The following is a 20,633-nucleotide window of genomic DNA, read 5'->3' as shown; positions in this document are numbered from 1 at the left end:
ATGTTTGTATACAGACTAAGTCCTTCTAAGCATAGTCTAGAAAATACATTTCCCGGCGATGATCTGGAGAGGATTCCAGAACAAATCACCATTAAATATTTTAGAAAATGTAGGATTAGGAATGGAATTTCCATAATATGAGATGCATTTTTCAATGTATGTGTAGGTTACATAGAATCCATATTTCTATGAACAAGTACTGCAAACAAATGAAATCTTAATACTGAGGTAGGATAGCAAACACTATCTGGAGTCAAATAATCTAGAAATGCAACATGGCTTACTCAGTTTATTACAGTGTTCAAAGTTTGTGAGCTGAGTTATACCACTTAAATCATCGATTGGTTTCATGCTAAACTATTGATCTTTTCTCAATCACATATTTGGTTCCTGTAGATTATTAGACAAATTGTTTTGGAGGTGCTCACTCAAGCACTGTATTTCAGTTGATGGGATTCTTAAACAATGGATTAATAAATGTGTGTACATAATCTCTCAAACATATACTTTCAAAAATACCTTTCTAAGTTGCCACACTTCTTCTGCAGAGACCGCAGTCCCTGCTCCTTTGTAGTTGCACTGCTTAAGGCACACTGGTCCTTTATCAGCATACAAACACAATTCCTTTTCTACATTATGCCGAATTTCACGTTGCTTAGTGTACTCGAAATACTAAAAACAAAAATAGATAAAACACTATTATATACACAAGTATCACATACACATATCAGATACTTTAAATCATACAAAGTATTGACATCAGGTGGATATTATGAACACAGTTTGACATTTGAGCTACTCTTGACATGTGGGATAAACAAGCATTGGCAGAGGCAATAGGTACTGCCATGAAACGTATTGACATTGCCAGTGCTTTTTTCCACTAACATTTGCTGTGCATGTGCGAGGCCTGGGGGAAAGCTGGTGTGTGGGAGTTGGGGGATATTTTTTTTAATATAGAGAGTGATTTTAAATGAGGGGACTTATAGTCACACACTGTATGCAAGGACCATCAACAACAATGGAAGGATGCACTTCATCCATTCAAATCAGGGAGAGACTTATATACTCCCTTGGTGTGGAAAACACAAGTATAGGCAGCAAAGCCTTCAATTCAACAGCAGGGAAGTGCGAGAGACAAGGCAACCATCCAGTCATAAGCAAGGGGCTGACCAAAAGCCCACTATATGTAATGTATTTTTTCACAATAGGACTTGGATAACAGACAGCTAATGCAGTCTTCATGCGAAACCTTAAAAAAAGCAGGTGGGATACATGGGGGTCTCCCCATAAACAAATACATCCATAAACAAATAAAAACAAATTGGTCTGGCATTGGCTGTTAGTTTTTTGGCTTTGTCAATGCTTGTTTTTTATGGTATTTGTAAAACGTTGTTGTTGGGGACCTGATGGGCATTAACAACATTAAACAAGCATTGAAAATGCAATAGGTCTCGCCTTTGATTAAGTTAAAGCCATTTGCTTTGCTAATGGTATTGTATATCAAAGCAAATGGCTTTAACTTAATGAAAGGCGAGACCTATTGCATTTTTAATGCCAGAGACCAGACCAGAGTGAGCTCTGAAAACTGACATTTCATGTTGCAGCGTCTGAAAACAGGCCGGGCAGGGTGCAGGTGAGAAGGTCCCGGTGACAGTGCGGACACTTGGTGTGATCCTGGGCAGCTAGCTAGCAATGTTGATGTGTTGCCTTTACCTGCCATGTGATAGGAAGTGTGCGATCTGAAGGGCTGTTCAGCTGCATTAATCCCTTTATTGTCGGATCTGCTGTTGAGTTCTGGAACCGTGGAATAGCTCAGCTGTCTAGGGCCTCCTCGTGTAACTTCTGAGACCCCTAGGGTATCGCTATGCTATGTGAGGCCTGGACTTGTAGGTTCTGTGTGGAATAAGAGATAGCTGTGCTGTCGGAGGCTTAATCCCGTATGGTCTCAAGGATAACTCTACTTTCTTAAGCCAACACCTGCAATGTTTTTGTAACTTGATAGTTCTCCAGTATGAAGTCATAGCCTTTGAGCTCTGTTATATGCGTGATAGCTCTGATATCTTATGCAGAATCTATTGCTCTGTGTCCTGCAGGGTAGCTCTGCCTTTTTAGGCCTGTGTCTATGGGATAGCTCTGCCGTCAGGAACGTGAACTTGTAGTTTCCGTGTCACGAGGGATAGCTTTAGTCTGTGAAGACTAGGCCTGTAAACTTTGTCTAACTTAAGCGATAGCTCTGTTGTCTGAGGCATGAGCCGTGTTGGTTATAACCCGAGGGATATTTCTGCTGTGTGAGGCCTGTGTTTTTAATTTTTGTGTAACCTAAGGGATAGCTTTGTGAGGCGGAGTCTTTAACCTCTGTGTAATCTGACGGGGAGCCTGACTGTTTAAGGCCTGACTATTTAAGTTATGTGTAGATCTTTGTGGAATGGCTGGTGCTGTAAGTTTAGTTTGCAGAGAAATTGCACTGCTGTCTTTAAGGAAGCATGGAGTTTTCAAAACTACTGTACAGCCCAGGACTTACCACCAATCGCATACCACCTCACCATGCCATCCAAGCCAAATTTATTAATAGCGACTGCTAAATCCAGACTATGGCAGTGTTAGCAGGAGGACAACTAACACAACATCTGAGGCTTGCTGAAAACAGCCCGTTTGGGTGTGAGGGCTGTTTCCCCCCCATCTACCAAACTGTTACTAGACACAAAACCCCCACTATCTTCACAAGGAACTGCATACAATCTTCAGGTGTTGTTAGGTGCTCCTATGCTGGACACAAGCACTCCTGGTCCTCCCCTCTTTTTGACATTAGTAACCCAGATGGGTGTCATGTTTCATAGCGGTTAAAAGCCACTTAAATTTACGTATTGCTGTGCATTTTTGTGAGTTTGGCAACTGCATTATTTCTAGGTATAGGAGCTCAATGCCTTCCCTACCCGTGTCCTCGCTGCTGTTGAACAGCCTTCAACCCGTTACACCTGCCAGCCCGCGTTTCCAAGAACCCCCGACCCCTTCTGCCCTTAACTAGTGCAGTGAAAGGACCGGATCCGCCCGTGGCTCCAACTTCTCCGACCACCGCAGAGCATCCTCAGGACAGAGCAGGCCATCGCTCGGCGTCACCGGGTGATCCTCTGCAGTCGCTCGTGAACTCCTGTCCCCCTAGATCCACTCCACTGTAACCTCCTAATCTGCTCTGTGCTATACTACCAGTCACCTGCGACCTCGCCTAGTCACCTGTGAGCTCCCCAGTTCGCAGGTGAGACCCGCGCTCTCCTACAAACTCACCGATAATGTCTGAGCTCTGTCGGGCACCACCAAGCTCCCCAGCCACCACTGAGCTTCCCCTATCATCTGCGAGTTTCTGATGTCACATGCAAACTCCTTACGTCACATGCTACGGGGGTCGCCTGCAAGTTATCACATTCGCCTGTGAGCTCCTTCGGTCACCTGAGAATTCCTTAAGCCTCCTGCAAGCTTCCCTTGCCACAAGCTAAGTCCCCAGTCACCTGCAGTACAAGATCACACGTGGAGCTCACCTATGTGCCCCTGTCTCCTGCGAAGTTTTCACTCATGGAACATTCAGAGCAGGTGTGGGCAAATCACACAGACGCATGGAGGTGCATACTATGCGTCTATACAACGGTGGGAATACAAAAGTAGCAGAGGGTGAAGGGCATAAACATAAATAGAAACAGGCTATGCAAATAAAAGGAAAGCGGAGAGTTAACAAAGTAAACGTGGGGAGTAAAGAAAGCGAAAGCGTGCCATGCGTGTGACTTGCTAAACCTCTGCAGAATTCAAGCAAAGCAGTACGCTGTGCTCCTACAAAATACGCGTGCATATGTCCTGTCTGGGCGCGTGCACAAGCCTTGTCCGGGCAGACATGCCGAGCGAAGACAGGGAGGCAACCAAACATGCTTCCCTCCCAATAGAAAGCACGGATTTGACAGGCGCACCAGTAAGAGGCGTGGGTGGAGCTTCCACCCTTGCTTCGCAAGAAAATCGACAATAGATCTCGCGAGGTGCGAGCAGCACATGTGCTGCGTCCCTAGGAGAGACCTAAAAACTATTGGATAAATCCAAAAATATGTTGGGTCTCAAAAAGCACATATGCTATAATAGTCCCTGGCACTGAAAGGAACTGTTTTGTGTATGGATAGTCTCCTAGTGAAAGGGCAGGATGCTGTCACTCAGTCAAGTTATCTAATCGCTTAAGTGGACAGATTCCTTGCTCCATGCTGTATGTTGTAGTGGATAGAAGAAAAACGTGACTGACAAAACCAGAACAATGGAAGTGGTCTGGCTGAAAGCTCCTATAAGTAGCTTATTATATGTCTAATTTTGGATAAAATGAAAAGGTCTTGGCTAACACTAGACCTAAAAACAAAACAATAACATGTAAAAAAATAAAATGGAAACAAACCTCATTAGGAATGTTGTAATAGTACCTTTATAAGTGAAAAAAAAAAAAAAAAATATATATATATATATATATATATATATATATATATATATTGCATTAAACTGAGTTGATTAATGCACATATAGGATGACAAATAACACCCCATTATCAATCTGAAAGATTAAACACCTAGTAACTACTTAATGAAAACAAAAAAACACTTGAACCATTAACTAGATACTGCTACAGCCACAAAATAAGATCTTGAGCTCACAATCTAAATGCAGGGCTCACTACAGATCTAAGACTCACAAACACACGCAGGCGAAGAATAGAAATACTGCCAGTACTGATGATGACTTGTTATGAGGGATCGCTGGCCCATAAATCAACATTGCGGAGTCTCCAACTTTACACTAGACCATGCCAATCCCTATATGATCTCTAGCTGCCACACATACACCACAGAGCACTCAGTTCTTACAACCCCTCACCAAAACCGCCGCTGTGCAACGCATCTCGACGCAGGACCTTGCATCGCTCCTCAGAACCGCCAGTATGCAGCAAAACGCCCTGCATCAAAGACATAAGGTACAATTCTCAGTCGACCTAACCTGGTCCTTGTATCCGGCCTGGGATCTGTTGCAGTCGGCCTACACTACTGACTTTGTCTCAATCCAGCGTGACCTGACAACCACAGTTGGTGCTTTGAGTCTTTAAGCACTGTTGTTTCCTAAATCTTTAAAATGACCAATTTCTGATTCTACGGATTACATTTTTATAATTTTGGGGTCAAATAATAGTTCACATTTTACTCTATAATTCTACAGTGGTGTGGGATTTTTCTGATGTTGTGTTGTCACTTTATTACAGTCTGTGCTGCAAAAATACTTTACACTTTGCCTCTAAGTGAAGCCTGACTGCTTTTGTGCCGAGCTACCAGAGGGTTAAGCACAGGATAATTTAGTGACTTTTTGTGATTCACCCTGTCAAGGATTGCGGCTGTTATTTGAGTAGGGTTTCGACCCGCTCTAACCTACAAGCCAATTTCTCACATTGGTGGCAGTGGTGTGATTCAGTACTTGTGTTTGTGTAGTGCCATACACTGATTTTGGGTAACGCTACAATCCCGTATAAATAATTTTATACCATATTTGACCCCTTTTCAAATTTTCCCTGATTGACTACATTTCCTTTTTCCCAACTCACTCCCATTCTACCTGACTGTCTGAGCCTGTGACCCTATGTGCAAGAATAGAGCTGGAGTGCAGCAACCTGGAGAGCTACACTGCAGCTGAACTCAGGAAATTCTGCAAGGAGAAGGGGCTTCCAGCTAAAAGGTGCTCCACAAAGGAGGAGTTCCAGAAGGTTCTCAGGGTCTATGAGGAGGCCCACCAGATGCTGGGCACATCAGAGGATGGGGAGGAGGCAATGGAGGAGCAAGGGGAGAAACTGGCCACAGGCCTTGCGCTGAAACACCCAGAGAAGGAGGGCAACTCACACCACCAGGAGAGGAGCCCATTGTCAGGGCAGAGAACATTGTGTCTTCCTGTGGGACAGTAACACAGACAGGCAGGCAGAGTAACTTCAGGCCCACTTCTAAGCAGCCAGGACTGGGGCGGCACCACTGAGGAGCTGGGTTCAAGATAGTAGGAGCCTGTTCTGTCCCGAGGATCTGATCAGGAGGCCAGCCAGCTAGCCCTTAATGTCACTCTGGTGGTCCTGGTTTCAAGGTACAGGTCCATACCTTTAACTCAGGCAGCAGGACAGCAGATTAGCAGTCCTTCTTACACAGCAGATTAGCAGTCCTTCTTGCACAGCAGCACAACAGTCCTTCTGAGTCTTCCACAGGTCCAAAAGTATACTGAAGAGTTGGGGCTGAGGGTCCATTTGTATATACCTTTTGTCCAATTTTAAGTATGAGAAGGTTCTGGTGGTGCTGCCCCAAAGTGGGGCTTACAATTCCCTGCTTCCCTGCCCTAACCCCAGCTTGTCTGGGGTCGCAAAAGTCTAGTGTCAAACCCTTTGTGAGTGTGCTCAGGCAGAGCTTTTGTGATGTGCAAGTATGGCAGTTGACAGCTTCTCCTCCTCATCAAGTCAGAGATTGCTTATCCTGCCAATACCTATTCTCCTTTGTCTCACTGTCTAGGAGCAATACATAGCGAACATTTGTCAGCTATACCTAGTCATGTGACCCAGGATGCAGGTTGTAGGCACCAAAGGGTTGGGGCAAAAAAATGCCAACTTTCTAAAAGTATCCAATTAATAGTTGAATACACTCCAAGTTTTTGTATTCATCATTAGCTCAAAAATGTTACGATTTGGCATGCACGCTTGATAGGTGCTGAACCCCAGTAGCACGTGTATAATACTGAAAAAGACTGCTGAGCCATCTGATTAGGAGTAGATTTGATTTTCCTGTATTAATTTGTTACGCACAAAGGGTTTTTAGTTGGGGCTGCAGAATTTTGTATGTTGTTTTAGAGGATTGGTTATTCACAGTCAGGGGTTTCTGTTTGACCAAATGGTGTGTTCAAATGGATAAGTTACACCTATGTGGTTTACAGCGGTCGATGAAGGACTCACTCAGTTTGTGCACAACATTGCTGGTCACAAGGAAATCAGTTCAAGCAGCCGCATTTCTGTTCATGATGTTGCTTCATTTGAGATTAGGATTATTTATTTTTCTGCACTGTGGTTCTCTTTTTTTTTTTACGATTTCAGTACATCATGTCGCACACGATTGTGTTTTGCACAAGGGAAAGATTAATTGAATATTACTATGTTCACTCTTAATGTTAAATGTCAAATTTGGGGATGGTTTGTGTTGCTCACAATCTTTCTTTTTGTAATTCCTGTTATTTTAAATTTGTGTTAGTTTTGTGCTGAACAGCAGTTTTTTCTTTATATAATATTTCATGTTGAGATTTGGTTTAAGATCAAGAGGTTGCAATTATGCAAGGCTGAAATACTTCCCTTTTCTACCAAAGCTACCCCTGATGAAGGGCTTTCTGCCCGAAATGCATTGGTCGAATGTTTTTATGGTTAACCAGGAATAAAAGTGAATCGTAAACGTGTTCCAGAAAAAAGCCTGGATAGGCATTTCTTCAACATTAAAGTTTGGAATCACTTAGCCTCTGTGTGACTTTTGATGAAACGTATTAAAAGTGGATTACTATGGATTACTGGATGTTTAGAGTTTGTCATTATCGGCATTGGCCTAACTGGCAGTGCAGCTTGAATCTGGGGCGCACCAGTCTTTTTCAACTTTCTAAAAGTGACATTTTCAGAATTGTGACTTAAAATCCAACTTTACCAATAAAGAGGGTTTTCAATTGCAATCCTTTAGAAACTAAAGTTGACATTCCGGCCTGCTATCAATTGAAGGTTCTCTCTTATTAAATGTAATAAGAGAACCCAATGTTATCATATGGGAGAGGTAGGTCTTGCAATAGCGAAAAACAAATGTAAGAGTTTTTCACTACCAGGACATGTACAAGTTAAAAGTGCATGTCCAACTTTCTAAATACATTACACCCTGCAATATGGATTATTTTGGGCCTTTCCTACAGGTGACTTATATGCATTAAAAAGGAAGGTTTAGGCCTGGCAAAACGTTTAGACTGTTAGATCGGAATCGCAGTTTAAACCTGCACCTACAGACCACAATACCATGCCTGAAACATGTTTATAGGGCTACGTAAGAGGGTGGCACAATCAGTGCTGCAGGCCCTCTAGTAGCATTCAATTTACAGGCCCTGGGTAAATTTAGTACCACTCTACTAGGGACGTACAAGCAAATTAAATGTGCCAATTGAGTGTAAGTCGAGGAGAGAGTATAAGCACTTTAGCACTGGTTAGAGTGGTTAATGTAGTGATCTGCTGAAGTCAGGCTTACACTCACCCTACACCCATCCAGCACAGGCATCACTGGACATGTGACCCTGGCAATAAAAGGGGCCGGGCGCACATGCCCTAGTCCAGTTCTACCAACCCAGTACTGTGTCCGTGTCTGTACTTGCAATGCGTGCATGAGGGCCTAGGGTCCTGTACCAAACATTACATTAGCGACAAGCGAGACTTGCCCGCGTGTGCAGCCGCCATTTTGAAGGTGGTTGAAGGGGGAATGTGTGCTGCCTGTGTCGAGGGCACCCCCTGCAGCTCATGAGAAAAATCTTCGTGAGACCCGTGGGGCATGAGAAGAGCCCCGGGGTGAAGAAGGTGATCGGGAGCCCACCCCACACCAGGTGTGCCCCAGCCACCAGCCTGCTGAGCCATAAAAGACACAAGAGCCGAGCGAAGCCCACCCGCATCGGTCGCGATGACATGCCAGGCAGGAGGTGAGCCCGAGGATTGTTGGAGGTGTTGAGGGGCTAAGGCGAGAAGGGAAGAGTGACCCCGAACAGCAGGAGGTCAGCGGGTGCCCACCCCGCATCTGTGGCATAAGGTGAGCCTAATGCGGGAGGACGGAGAGTGGAGTAGCCACCCACGTCCCGCGAGGAAGATGAACTCTGCCCGCAAGCAGTCCCCGGTGCCAGCACCAGCCCCCACGCAGCATGTGAAATGTGAGGCTGCGGCGGTGGGGTGGAGGAGAGAGGAGACAGCGTGCAGCCCGCCGCTGATAGGAGCAGCCACCATGAACTGAAGCGGGACCCCCCCCCGATCGGAGTGAGCTGACATGGGGTGGAGCGCCGCGAAGTTGTAGTGCGTGGGCGGTCCGTTGTGTCGCAAGGCCCCCACTTAAAAGGAGTAAAAGGCAGCTGTCGGAAATGGTGTCCCGCCCGCGGACCTAGAGACTGCAGGCATGAAGGATCGCATTGCAGGCGGAGTCGGGCCTGAGGGGCGTGCGGACCCGGAGAGTGATCAGGTTCCTGTCCTGAGCAAGGCTACCCTCCCTGCGAGTGAAGTTAGCACCGGGAGGCCAGCAGAAGTGAGGAGGAATACCAGCGAGAGCAGGTGGCGTCGGGTGGAAACCAGTTTTAAAGGAGAGTTGTAGCCCCCGCGCAGCCCATGATGGGAGAGGGGGTGCAGCGAGGGGTGAAGTAGACCAAATGACTGAGTGCGGCCAATGCCGCTAAAAAAATAAAATAAACTGAGGAGGCATCAGGACGTGGGAGAAGTGTCTCTCCCCAACGCCACTTGAAGTGCATGTTGCGGCACAGCCCCGAAGAAAGAAGGGCCAAGACACACCGTGGGTTAGAGGAAGTCCCTTGGTGAAGTCCGGTAGAAAAGTGTGGCCACTTACCAGGAGCGCGACCAGTAGCTCGGGGAGCCCCAAGGAGTTGCTGTAGCCGGGCGAAGACTTCACGCTGCGCCAGAGAAGAGCGAAGACAGCGCGAGGCCTCGGAATCTAGAAACCAGGCTGGATCACGTTTGCAATAAGGAGACACTGTCATCTAGTGGCCAGTTGCAGCATCGCACTCCACAGATAACCAAGTCTGCAGCAATAGGTAGGACAGTGATAAACTGTCCGGAAGCAGGAGATGAATTGGCATCCTGGCCATAGGAAACAGCACTCAGGATTTACACGAAGAAAGACAAACAGAGTGCAAGTTGAAGTAAAAGGCAGCAGGGACTAGACTGATGTGGCCCACGATTCTTCTGAAACTGTGGAGAAACCTATATGCAGCACTTCAAATAAAACAAAAGGAAAACTATTGCAGAAGGGACAGTATGGCAAAAGAGACAGTGTAAGGGGCAAGCCCAGCAGCTCTGGAGCAGCAACTGCTGATAAAAGCTGATGGGGGAAGATTGACAGTTGCCTTAACTGGAGTGGCAGACCCCCTCCCAAGTGTCAATTTGTTGGGGGAAAAACAGATTACAGCAATAACCTGCAAGCCATCCAGTAAGGGAATATCAAGAAGACAGACTGCCATGCCAGGGAGGGTGTGAGTGGTAGTGATGCCCACTGGGCATGGGTGGACACTGCAGGTGTGATACAGAAGAACCAACCCAGGCAGCAAGCCCCTGAAGGACCGGAGAAAGTGTGCAGCATGCGCGCCCAGTGGCATAAGGACGCCACTGAAAGTGGAACAAGGAAGAGTGCAAGGAGAGAAGTTGCGCCGAAGATATACACAGGCGGTACAGGCTGGAGCCCGAGAGCGAGGAGGCAAGGTAGTCACACGCTGCGACTCATCCTGTGAAGCGGCGACCTGAGAAGAGGTCAGAGACAAGTGACCAGAGAAGAGGTCAGAGAGAAGTGACCTGATAAGAGGTCAGAGAATGGGACAGAGGAGAGTTCTGACAATATGTACTTTAAGTCAGAAGAAATGAACGGAAGAAGGTCGCGACTACTGGCCTGGAAGCCGAGCGAAGAGAAGGCATTGTCCTACAGGTAGGCCAAGACCAGGGATACCCGTGCGAAAGGCCCGTCGCTAGGGGAGGCCTGGTCAGTGAAGACTAGCAAGAAGATGGGACTAGGCCGCATCGCGAAGTGGAAGAGCAAGAAGGAGAAAATTGTGTGGCATGACGCCACTGTGAAAACCTCAAGAGGAAGAAAGAGAGAAGATGAGAGGTGTGTATGATCTACCAACTCGCACCCCAGAAGGAAAAGGTGACAAGTGCAAGAACATCGGAGCAGATGGAGCAAAGGGCCTGGAGAACATCAGTGGCAATGGAAGATAAACACCTATCTAGGAGTCCTCAGACCACCTGGTGATTGCAGAGGTGAGCAGGCTGGACCATTGGTAACACCCACCTTTGGGATGGAACAGGAGACTGGATGACGAGAGTGCTCGGACGTCCTGAAGAAGAGGGTCTGACCACTCCACCCCAGACCGTGGATATCCAAGGGGCAAAGACCTCAGGGACGCCGGTGTGAGTGGATCCTGCAATGAGAGATGGATCCACAGCCGCTCTTCTGGAGGTCCCAGGAGGATGAAGATCCCGTGAGAAATGGCAGGAGCCAACAACTACCCTTCAGGTGGAGCTAAGGACAGAAAGGTGGGACTCGTAGCAATTCCTCCACACATCCCGAGGGTGCGGTCGAGCGACACGGTGAAAGGCACCAGTCCAGTGGAAGCCTGGTGAGGAGGGCCTCTGGGAACACTTGCGAGAGGAGCATCCTAGTGAGAGGGATGCTTTGCAACTACTCCACCATTTGTAAAGAGAAGCTGTGCTGTCTGTGTGGAAGAAACCACCACAACCAGGACTGATTGGTGGAAAGCAACATCCATGTGATCCACCATCACTCTACCTTTTTTCGTCACCACTAGAGCGATGCCAAGAAAGACTAAGAACAACTTCCATGCACAGATTTGAATAGAGACCGGACCCGCCGAGCACCCCTGAACTGTGCCAAAGTGAACTGGTGGTCCAAGCTGCTGTTATACCATCGTCTTTATGTGGCAAGCAGCTGAAGAGACTCATTGGAGGTTTTGGTTATTGTATTTTAGTTTGCTTATTTTCTCCCACAGGTTTGGACTTGATTGATTACTGTTTGAATAAAGTTTGGGAGGGATGTAGTGATCTGCTGATCACTGTTTTAGTTGTTGCCAGCACCAGCCACTCCCTGAGGGCTGGCTTACACTCACACCACACCCATCCAGCACAGGCATCACTGGACATGTGACACTGGCAATAAAAGGGGCTGGGCGTACATGCCCTGGGCCAGTTCTACCAGCCCAGTACTGTGTCCGTACTCGCTATGCGTGCTTTAGGGCCAGGGGACCTGCACCGAACATTACAGTAAAGTCTGCAGAGTCTTAAAGTCTGCAAAATCAGGAGGATTGAGGGGAAAAATAACAGCAAGGATATTGGGTCCAACAAGAAACATTTAGGAAAACCTACTTTCATGTATACTTATAATCAGTATACATAAAAAATGAAGTAACGTGACATTTACAAAACCAGTGAAAATAATACACAATACGACTGCTTAGAGCAGACTCGGGCAAACAGCCTTGAATGAGCTGTAAATACAGAAACACTCTGCGCGTAGCTTCCTTCTCGAGGGACACAAATTATTAAATTTCAGCTCAAGGAAATAATCACCACCAAGAAATTAATTATATTTTGCTGATTTTCTAAAAACAGAAGAAAACAACACATAGGAAACTCACACATTTTTTCGGTCACTTCGAAACGAATGTCATTGCAGGCTGACTTTGGATTAGGCAGGTAAACGGACGCCTAGTTATGCTAACTAAAACACATTTAAATGGAGCATTATTTTCTATGTATTAAAAATGTGCCGACAAGGGTGAGGGGAGAGATTTAACATTTTAGATTTAAATGAGCAGTTCTAACTTTATCTGTAATAAAGAAAAACAGTAACTGCTGCCAGCGGCGCCACCCAAGAGCGCCGTTAATGCAGGACACGATGCCCACAATCCGCCGTGAGGAGCAGTAATAAGATAAGGAGGAAGAACAAAAGAAATCTAAAATCCCCTAACAAGAGAACGTCTGTGAAGTAAAGAAAAATGTCCTTTCCAGAAAATTCTAATTCTAGCAAAGAAGAACTTTTCCCTGTGCTCACACAGATATTAGAGATAGAGACAAATAAAAAAAGTCTAGGATCACTAATCCAACCAATTGACTAACATGCATTGGATGTATTTTCTTCTTCTCTTGGTTTCATAAATGTTTAATGTGATGTAATATGTATAATATGACTTATGATTAATGTGTATTTAGAACGTTTTGTAAATTGGTTAGAACACATATGACCAGATACTTCTCTTTTTCATATTGAAATGAATTGATGAAAAACAAGAAAAACTCAAAGTAAAAGGTATAAATAAAATACAGTTACAAACAAAAAGCGATGTGTTTGTAGACAAAGCGAAATTGTGAATGCTTATCAAGAAAGTGAGGTATAGGATTATTTTCCCTTTTGAAAACAATACTTTCTAAAAGTTGCATTTTCAAAATGTGAAACATTTTCAAAACATGGAATTTAAAAACCAACTTCACTAAGTGATGTATTTTTAAATTGTGAGTTCAGGGACCCCAAATTCCCAATTCTTTTACTCTTCCCAATTGGAAGTTACACTTGAAAGAGGTTACAAGGCAGCTCCAATGATAATCTATGGCAGGGGTCGCCAACCGGTCGATCGCGAGCTACCGGTAGCTCGCAGGTGCCCTCTCAGTAGCTTGCGATCTGACTTCCACTTTAGTAGCCTATCATTGTCGTTTTGTTTGTTTTTTAGGTCTTTTGTAGACGCTTCACTCCCGCCGTAGGAAGCACCTTCTATTTGAGCCAATCTGGGGCGGGGTGAAGTGGTGACGTCAGCCAGCGCATGGGCAGTGTTTGCTGCCCTCGGAGAACCATCATGCGCGCCTTTTGCTGCATGTCTCCCTTCTATGATCCTGTGCACTTTTGCGGACCGAACGGCAGCCTTGAAGGCATAATTGGATCTCCATGCTGAAATACAGGAGATGCAGTGTCAGCCACCTTAAGCAGAACCAGACAGACAGCAGGTATGTGGGCAAGAGGCGCTTTATTTTTTTTTCAATAGATGCCTGTGCATAGCGTTATTCAAGGCATCTAAAATAAATAAAATATGAGCAGTACTTCGAACAAGTAAATGTGGACAGAATTCCTTCCAATGGCTTTGGCTGTTGAAATTATGTAGCTCTTGTTGAGGTAAATTGTTCATTTTTAGCTCTGCTTTGCCGCCTTATTCTTAGGGTGATAAGACTGAGCATACTATCTCCCCAAGCGACTTTCCACAAGGAGAAACGGAAAATCCAGATTCCTCTCGGGCTCGAGATCGCGGGGTGCCTTTTCGCAGTCTGTCCTACTCCTGAGTCCTGACACGAGACGGGGCTTATCTGAAAGTGTCTTGTCAGCATCTTTCATTTTGGCGGGCGTGGGATCCGTTCGCTATATTTTATTTATTATACCCTTTGTTATTGTTTATTAATTTCCCAAGCCGAAAGCTCAGATCTGCTGCTTCGTGGCTCTTTGCTACCAGATAAAGAAAACTTTCCTTATGAAACCAATCCGAGCACGAGGGAAAGGCCAGCTTGCTGTGATTTCTGAACAGCAGCTGAGGAGCTAACAGCGAGTCCGCGGCTGTCTTCACGGCATTCCTACCTTGGGATGCAATTTGTGGGGTCTGTGAGCTGAGGGGAGAAGAGAGCCCCAGTCGTTGGCAGTTCTGCCTCCCCTGGCTTTCATTGGGCAGGCAGCGCCTCTCTGCTGGGATGCAGCAGCCTCTGGGTCTGGCTGGGCTCACTCCTCCCTCCCACCTCCTTCCTCGGCCAAAAGGGAGAGCGAACCTGTCAGTGAGCACAGGGAGAGAGGGGCTGGGGCAGGAGATGTCACCACCAGTGAGAGACCACATCACCACCTGCTGCTGTGAACAAGGCATAGAAAAGCGGCAGAAGCAGATGAGGGGAACCAGGGCTTGTCAATTTTACAGCATTAACACATGGCTGCGGGGTTCTAGTGCTCAAACATTCCCTCCGCAACTTTAGGTTCTTGCCGCTGGCATGGCATGCTAGAAATAATTCATTTTCAGAATCCGAGCATGGAAACTGATGATTTGTTGGGTCATTCAGAAACATTTCTACCCACACTGTGCACCGTGTGCATGGCGCCCATTGATACAGATGAAATATGTACAGTGTGCTGTGTAGCATTCAGATCACTTTCCGATCTATGCTGGGTCGCGCTGGTACATTCTTAGAGTAACTATGCACGTTACAAATTGCTATCATCATCTCTCGTGTGCATGTTCCTACCCAACCTTCCCCAGCATATCCTGGTTCCTGTAATCCAGTCCTGACCGGGCCCCTCAGACCCCGCCGTTCTGTTCTGTTGTGTGTCCTGCACTGTTATTTCGAGGGCCTCCTGCTACTCTAAAAATCCTGTTTGTAAAACACAAAACCGATTCTTCCACCTCGCCTCCAGCTTATCAAATTCACATAAAGTACATTTAAATCTAGTTTTTGCATCACTCACCCATGCATGGTTTACGTAGGCTCCCAGGTGTAAATTGCTTCTGTCTTAACATATGCCTGGATTGGAATATACATTTTATGTGAATCTGGCACTTAAGGTCACCTGAAGCAGTGTGTATTTCTTTGAATCTTGTATCAAACCTTCTAAGGTAGTTATAAACGTATTTTGGTGCCATGCCCATTCAGTCTTTGGCCTTTCTGCTAAGGTAGCTTTCATTTACAGAGGCAAACACGTGCCTATTGGTTACTGGAAACCCTAGATACCAATTCATTTCACACAGGTTTTCCAAACGTTTAGAGAAGAGAATAAATAAACGTAGACTTTTTTTTTTATCATTCAAACTCTTTATATCCCTGTCCTGCACTATTGCTCCACCCAGTCCCTATGTTCTGTTTTTCTATTAACTTATAAGTATCACAATGGGTCTTTGGCACATTATTACACTCTGTTCCCGAATGGTTATGGAGCAGTTTATTATCAGATGATGTGGAGTGGATTGCGGATTTCCTGCATCCCAAGTTCATAGTTATATTTTAGTGACCATTTTATTGCTCAAGAACCAACTTTTATAATCAAGCTGGTGAGTTGGTTGAAAACATTTTACCAAATGAAATTTAAATATGATTTAAAGTAAAATTTGATTCTGCGCCCAGGACCAGACATCCTTAAGCAATATAATATATTTATTTGCAGCAATGTACACTGTTTCTGTCCATTTATTATTTGATGGGCGGAAAGTGGAGCTATGAGAGTTCAAGACAAATGCACCTCGTTTCGAATAGGAAGCATTTCATACAGCTGTATGTTCAGGACTCTGGTGAGTGTCCTGTGATCCACTGACCATGATTTGAAGATTAAGAGGCCTTTTTAGAAGTAATAGCTTTTAATCATGAAATAATCATGGACTCCCACCATCCTTGATGACAATTCTATGATAATGAACTTGGTGGCAAGTCATGTGAACCATACATGTGGAATAGGTTATTATTACATGGAATACATTTATGGTCTGTTAGGAGAGAATTTGTACAGTGCAAACCATGAACTCATGCATTTCAAGGTCTAGTCATGTGATAAAGTAGAAAAAGTAGGTATGATGTAATAAAATATTTGTATTGCAGCATTTGTTACTTTATACTGCTTACTACCCTGCAAGCCAATCCATGTGTAGGGTTTGTGGAGGGAAAGGTGTTGTCTTTATTTTGTGAGCCTATGTGGGAAGTGTTCCATGTTGTGCATGATGACCACCGAGGTTCGAATACCGACTTATGGAACCTACTAGTTTGGTGGATGAAAAGATGTGAGAGACAGATGTGCAGGTTATGGTTTTTAGTATGATTGCAGCTTTGAACAGCACTGCACGTCCATATGATTTCTTATGGTTGTAGTCTTCTTAGCTGGTTATGGCAGAGGTCAGGAGTATGCAGTTTGTTGAAGAGGAAAGCCAGGACTTATACCGGGCTCTCTGGTTTCATATTGTGCATTACAGACACTAAATGGGTATCTGTTTATCCCTCGTCAATGAAGCTGCGCGTGAAGAGACTTTGGGAACGATTCACAAGTTGCTTGGCCTTTAGTAGCTCACAATCATTTTCACGGATCAGAAGTAGCTCTCACTGCAGAAAAGGTTGGAGACCCCTGATCTATGGGAATGAGAGTCCTTGCAATACTGAAAAATGGAATTAGCAGTATTTCACTATCAGGACATGTAAAACACACCAACACATATCCTACCCTTTAAATTCAGTGTACCCTGCCAATGGGACTAACTTGGGCCTACCTTAGCAGTTGCTTACATGTAGTAAAAGGGAAGGTTTGTCCCTGGCTGGTGCCAGATCGACACGGCACTTCAACACACCCACCCCACACTACCCCTTTCTCTCCTCCTCTCTCCCTCCCCCCCCCAATCAGTGCTGCACACCAACTAGTAGCATTTGAATTACAGCCTCTCGGCAATCACCAATACATTTTAGTCAGAGAACATATGCACTTTAGCACTGGTTAGCTGTGGTAAAGTGCCCATAGTCCTAAAGCCGACTGTGAGAAGTTAGCCTGATATATGCTATCCACTAGTTATAGTGGGCACCCTGTATCAGTCCAAACAACCCCTTATGGTGATAGGTTAAAGACAACCTTTATTGAAAGCTATCCTAGTGGTAGCTATGGAGAGCAGCCTTCAGGCTAAGTCTTGAAGGAATGTAAAGCAGCTTGTTTTAACAGTCTATAACCTCTTGAATGGTCAAATGAAAGGACAACCACACCAGGTATATATTTAAAATATATGTATTTAAGATAAAACACACCCCTCTAGTCTCTTTATGAGGCTGGAGTTCGAAGTACTTCAGTTTCAAGTCAGTATTCCACAGTAAAAGCACAAATACACGTTTGGGCCCTAGGGGCGTACAAAACCATATACCAATAAAGTGGTATAAGAACCACGACTGAACTAGACACAAGGCCTAGAGCCTGTAGAAGTGCTTGGACCACAAGGGACCACCCAAGGTAGTGACACAGGGGACCCACGGGGGGGCACGTGCAGTGTGAGAACACAGCCGCGAATCGCCATTAACTTCTATGGGGAAAGTCGCGGTTGGAAATTAAGAGTTGAAGGACCCTTTTGGACTTAGAGGAGTCTAGGGCCAACACCCACGGGAGCACCAGAGTACTAAAGTTACCTCACCCAGGGAAGCCGGGTGCATAGGTGTCGGGTCGGGTCGCGTCGCTGTTTTCAATGGAAGCTGGCAAAGAAGTGCTGCTGCCGTGAAGAGGAGAAGTGTCCGGAGAGATCTAAGCCTGGATCTAGGATGGAAGGAACCTGAAAGCAGAGGGGACAGAGTCTCGGTCACTTACCAGTGACCAGGGGCACGATAGTCCAATGCCCACAGATGTCGGGTGGTTCAGGCGAGTTGATGGGTGTCTTGACTCTTCAGCCACGAGGTCCAGGAGGCATCGACGACAACCAGGAGCTGGATTCACGCTGTCCCACAAAGTCTGTCGAGTGCGGCAGTGTTGGCGACCAGATTAGACCCAACAAGCCTTGGCAACAGCAAGTCACTTGGAAACATAGAAAGGACGTCGGTGCAGACCAGCAAGGTCTGGGGGACTCACCCAGCAAGGGTAAGTCGGGGCACGTCTGGAGCAACCAGGAAAGCCCAATCACAAGAGGAGTCACCTTCGTGGGGACCCACTAACCAACGGGCTAGCGATCGCGAAGGAGCCTCGAGCGGTCTCACTTGAAACCGGCCCACGGGTGACTCGTGGAGGGGGGGCCAGAAATCTTCGGTGCAGGAGGTGCTCAAGGTTGGAGCTACTCAGAGCCCAAAGCACAACTTCAAGGAAGACCAGGAAGATGATGGAGCAGCAAAAGATCACGGTGTCCAGGGGTCACGGTTCCACGTCACCCACGTTAGCCACTGGGCTTAGCTTTGCTGTGAACTCAGGGTAGCCTCTGGAAAGTCTGGAAATACACCTCTGGGGATACAAAGACTTCGGCGTCCGGCGGGAGCTTCAGAATTGCAGACTGGACAGTTGCTTCTTTGGTGCCTGCCAAGCAGGGGAGTCACTCCTTGACCCAAGGGAGATTTATTCAGTCTTCTAGTTGAAATAGAACATCGACGGTCCAGGATGTATGTTGCAAAGTTTCATCCAGGTTAAACTAAAGTCTCATGGACTGGGTTCCCATACTTATACAAAGTTTGGGGGTTGGACATAATCTAGGGACCCACCTGTGGGAGGGTTTGGAAAGAGGGGTGGTTACACCCATTTCCTTTGTCCAGTTTCGCACCAGAGCAGGGGTAGGTAGCTTCTGTAACCGGTTTGAACTAGACTATGCACAGGGACACCAAGTGTGCCCCCAGTGCAGGACTTCAAAGCACCAGAGATTGCTCCTGCCCAGCCCCAATACACATCTGCCTGTCTGGGGAGGTGGTTACACCTCCTTGGGACAGGAAACCTATTGCCCAGGCCTCCCCTGCTGGAGTTTCGGTCAGCAGCAGGAGGCCAGACCCGTGTCTGTGGCAGTGGCATCCATTTTGTGATGCCAGGGCTTTAGAAAGTCTTTACCGGGTAGACCAGTGTGAACATGTCTCTCCCTCTAGAAGGGTGGAATGCTACCTCCGCCGCCAGAACGGGCGGGGGGTAGTATTCCAAAGCGTTTGACACTAAACACGACATGTTTCCTTGCAGCCAGTCCAAAGTTAGCATTTACCGCGAGGTTATAATGCAATTAAGAGTATATGGTCAGGCTGCACCACAAACGGCATCAGAGGAGGTACTCCGAACGCTGCAGAGGGGCTCTGCTCATGCAGGGACACCCTCTCGCATTAAAAACCAAGCACTCTGCCTTCAGGATTGCTAAGGCCTGCCATAGGAGTGACTTATAGGTTTTATATGTGTGTGCAATTGGAGTGATATAGGTAGCCTATAACACAGTAAGGGATGCAAGCACCACTTTACCCAGGCTGCAGTAACAGACCTGTGGTGTCATTTTGGAGTGCTTCCCAGGGGTGGCATAATACATGCTTCAGCCCCTGGTAGGCCTCTGAGGTACCTATGCCCTAGGTACATAGTATACTTAAGGCACTCCAGAATCCAATTAGAAATGTACCTAATGTACATGGAAATCATTTTAGAGAGGAAGCAGCTAGGATGGGGTCCGGATTAGCAGGGCCACAGCCAGACTAAGGTTGAAAAACAGTGAAACACCAGCAAAAAGTGGGGGTACCCATGTGAAGCAGATTCTACTCTACTACACCAACATAAACATGTCAGAAAACATAGGAGGAAGAAGGCAAAATGTTTGGGGATAATCCTGCAAAAAAGGGAGAGGTCCAACACGAGTTTTTAAAGTTTTAGGTAAAAACAGCGCCAAAAGGTGTGAAGCGCCGATTTCGGTATCTGGTCATGCCAGAAATGGACAAAGTTAGAAGTTCGGGCTGACCGCGATGTCAGTTACTGCACCAAATACATTTTTACCTTCTGACTTTGATGTGAAGATGTTGTGGCGGGGCTCTGCGCATTGTCCTGCGTCATGCTGTATTGTATCTGGTGAGGCTTTCGGTCGATAGCTGTGCAGCTCTACGGGGCTCTCTTGCCGTTGGGGCCTTTGGTGCGGAGATGTATGGTACAGCTGTGCGGGATCTGAGGGTGTGGCTCTGCAGGCATTTGTGTTCTAGTACAAGCTGCGCAGCTCTGAAAGGCTCTAAATCAGATCTGATGGAACCTTCCACTAGCCAGGGAGAAGTGCATTCTGACTAACCAAGGGATCAGGACCTTGTGAACAGCACTTGCGGGGTCAGGACTCACTCCTACAGAGGCCAGCAC

The 20,633-nt window shown here is 46.2% G+C and overlaps 1 protein-coding gene across 5 annotated transcripts in view; it reads right to left on the bottom strand.

The window, feature by feature from the left end:
- The window catches only part of GALNT3 (polypeptide N-acetylgalactosaminyltransferase 3), a 517,623-nt gene that overhangs the window by 42,566 nt on the left and 454,424 nt on the right, over nucleotides 1-20,633 (bottom strand). For all 5 annotated transcript variants that reach the window (XM_085645397.1, XM_085645398.1, XM_085645396.1 and 2 more), the window contains one exon: nucleotides 520-672. In XM_085645397.1, the coding sequence (XP_085501523.1) occupies nucleotides 520-672 (153 nt within the window). The remainder of the gene's footprint in view (nucleotides 1-519; nucleotides 673-20,633) is intronic.

Source organism: Triturus cristatus, chromosome 3_1 (genome assembly GCF_964204655.1).
Source record: "Triturus cristatus chromosome 3_1, aTriCri1.1, whole genome shotgun sequence".
In the NCBI taxonomy this organism is placed as follows: domain Eukaryota; kingdom Metazoa; phylum Chordata; class Amphibia; order Caudata; family Salamandridae; genus Triturus; species Triturus cristatus.
Note: the sequence above shows the minus strand (reverse complement) of the source record. Positions and strands in the feature narration are given on the sequence as shown.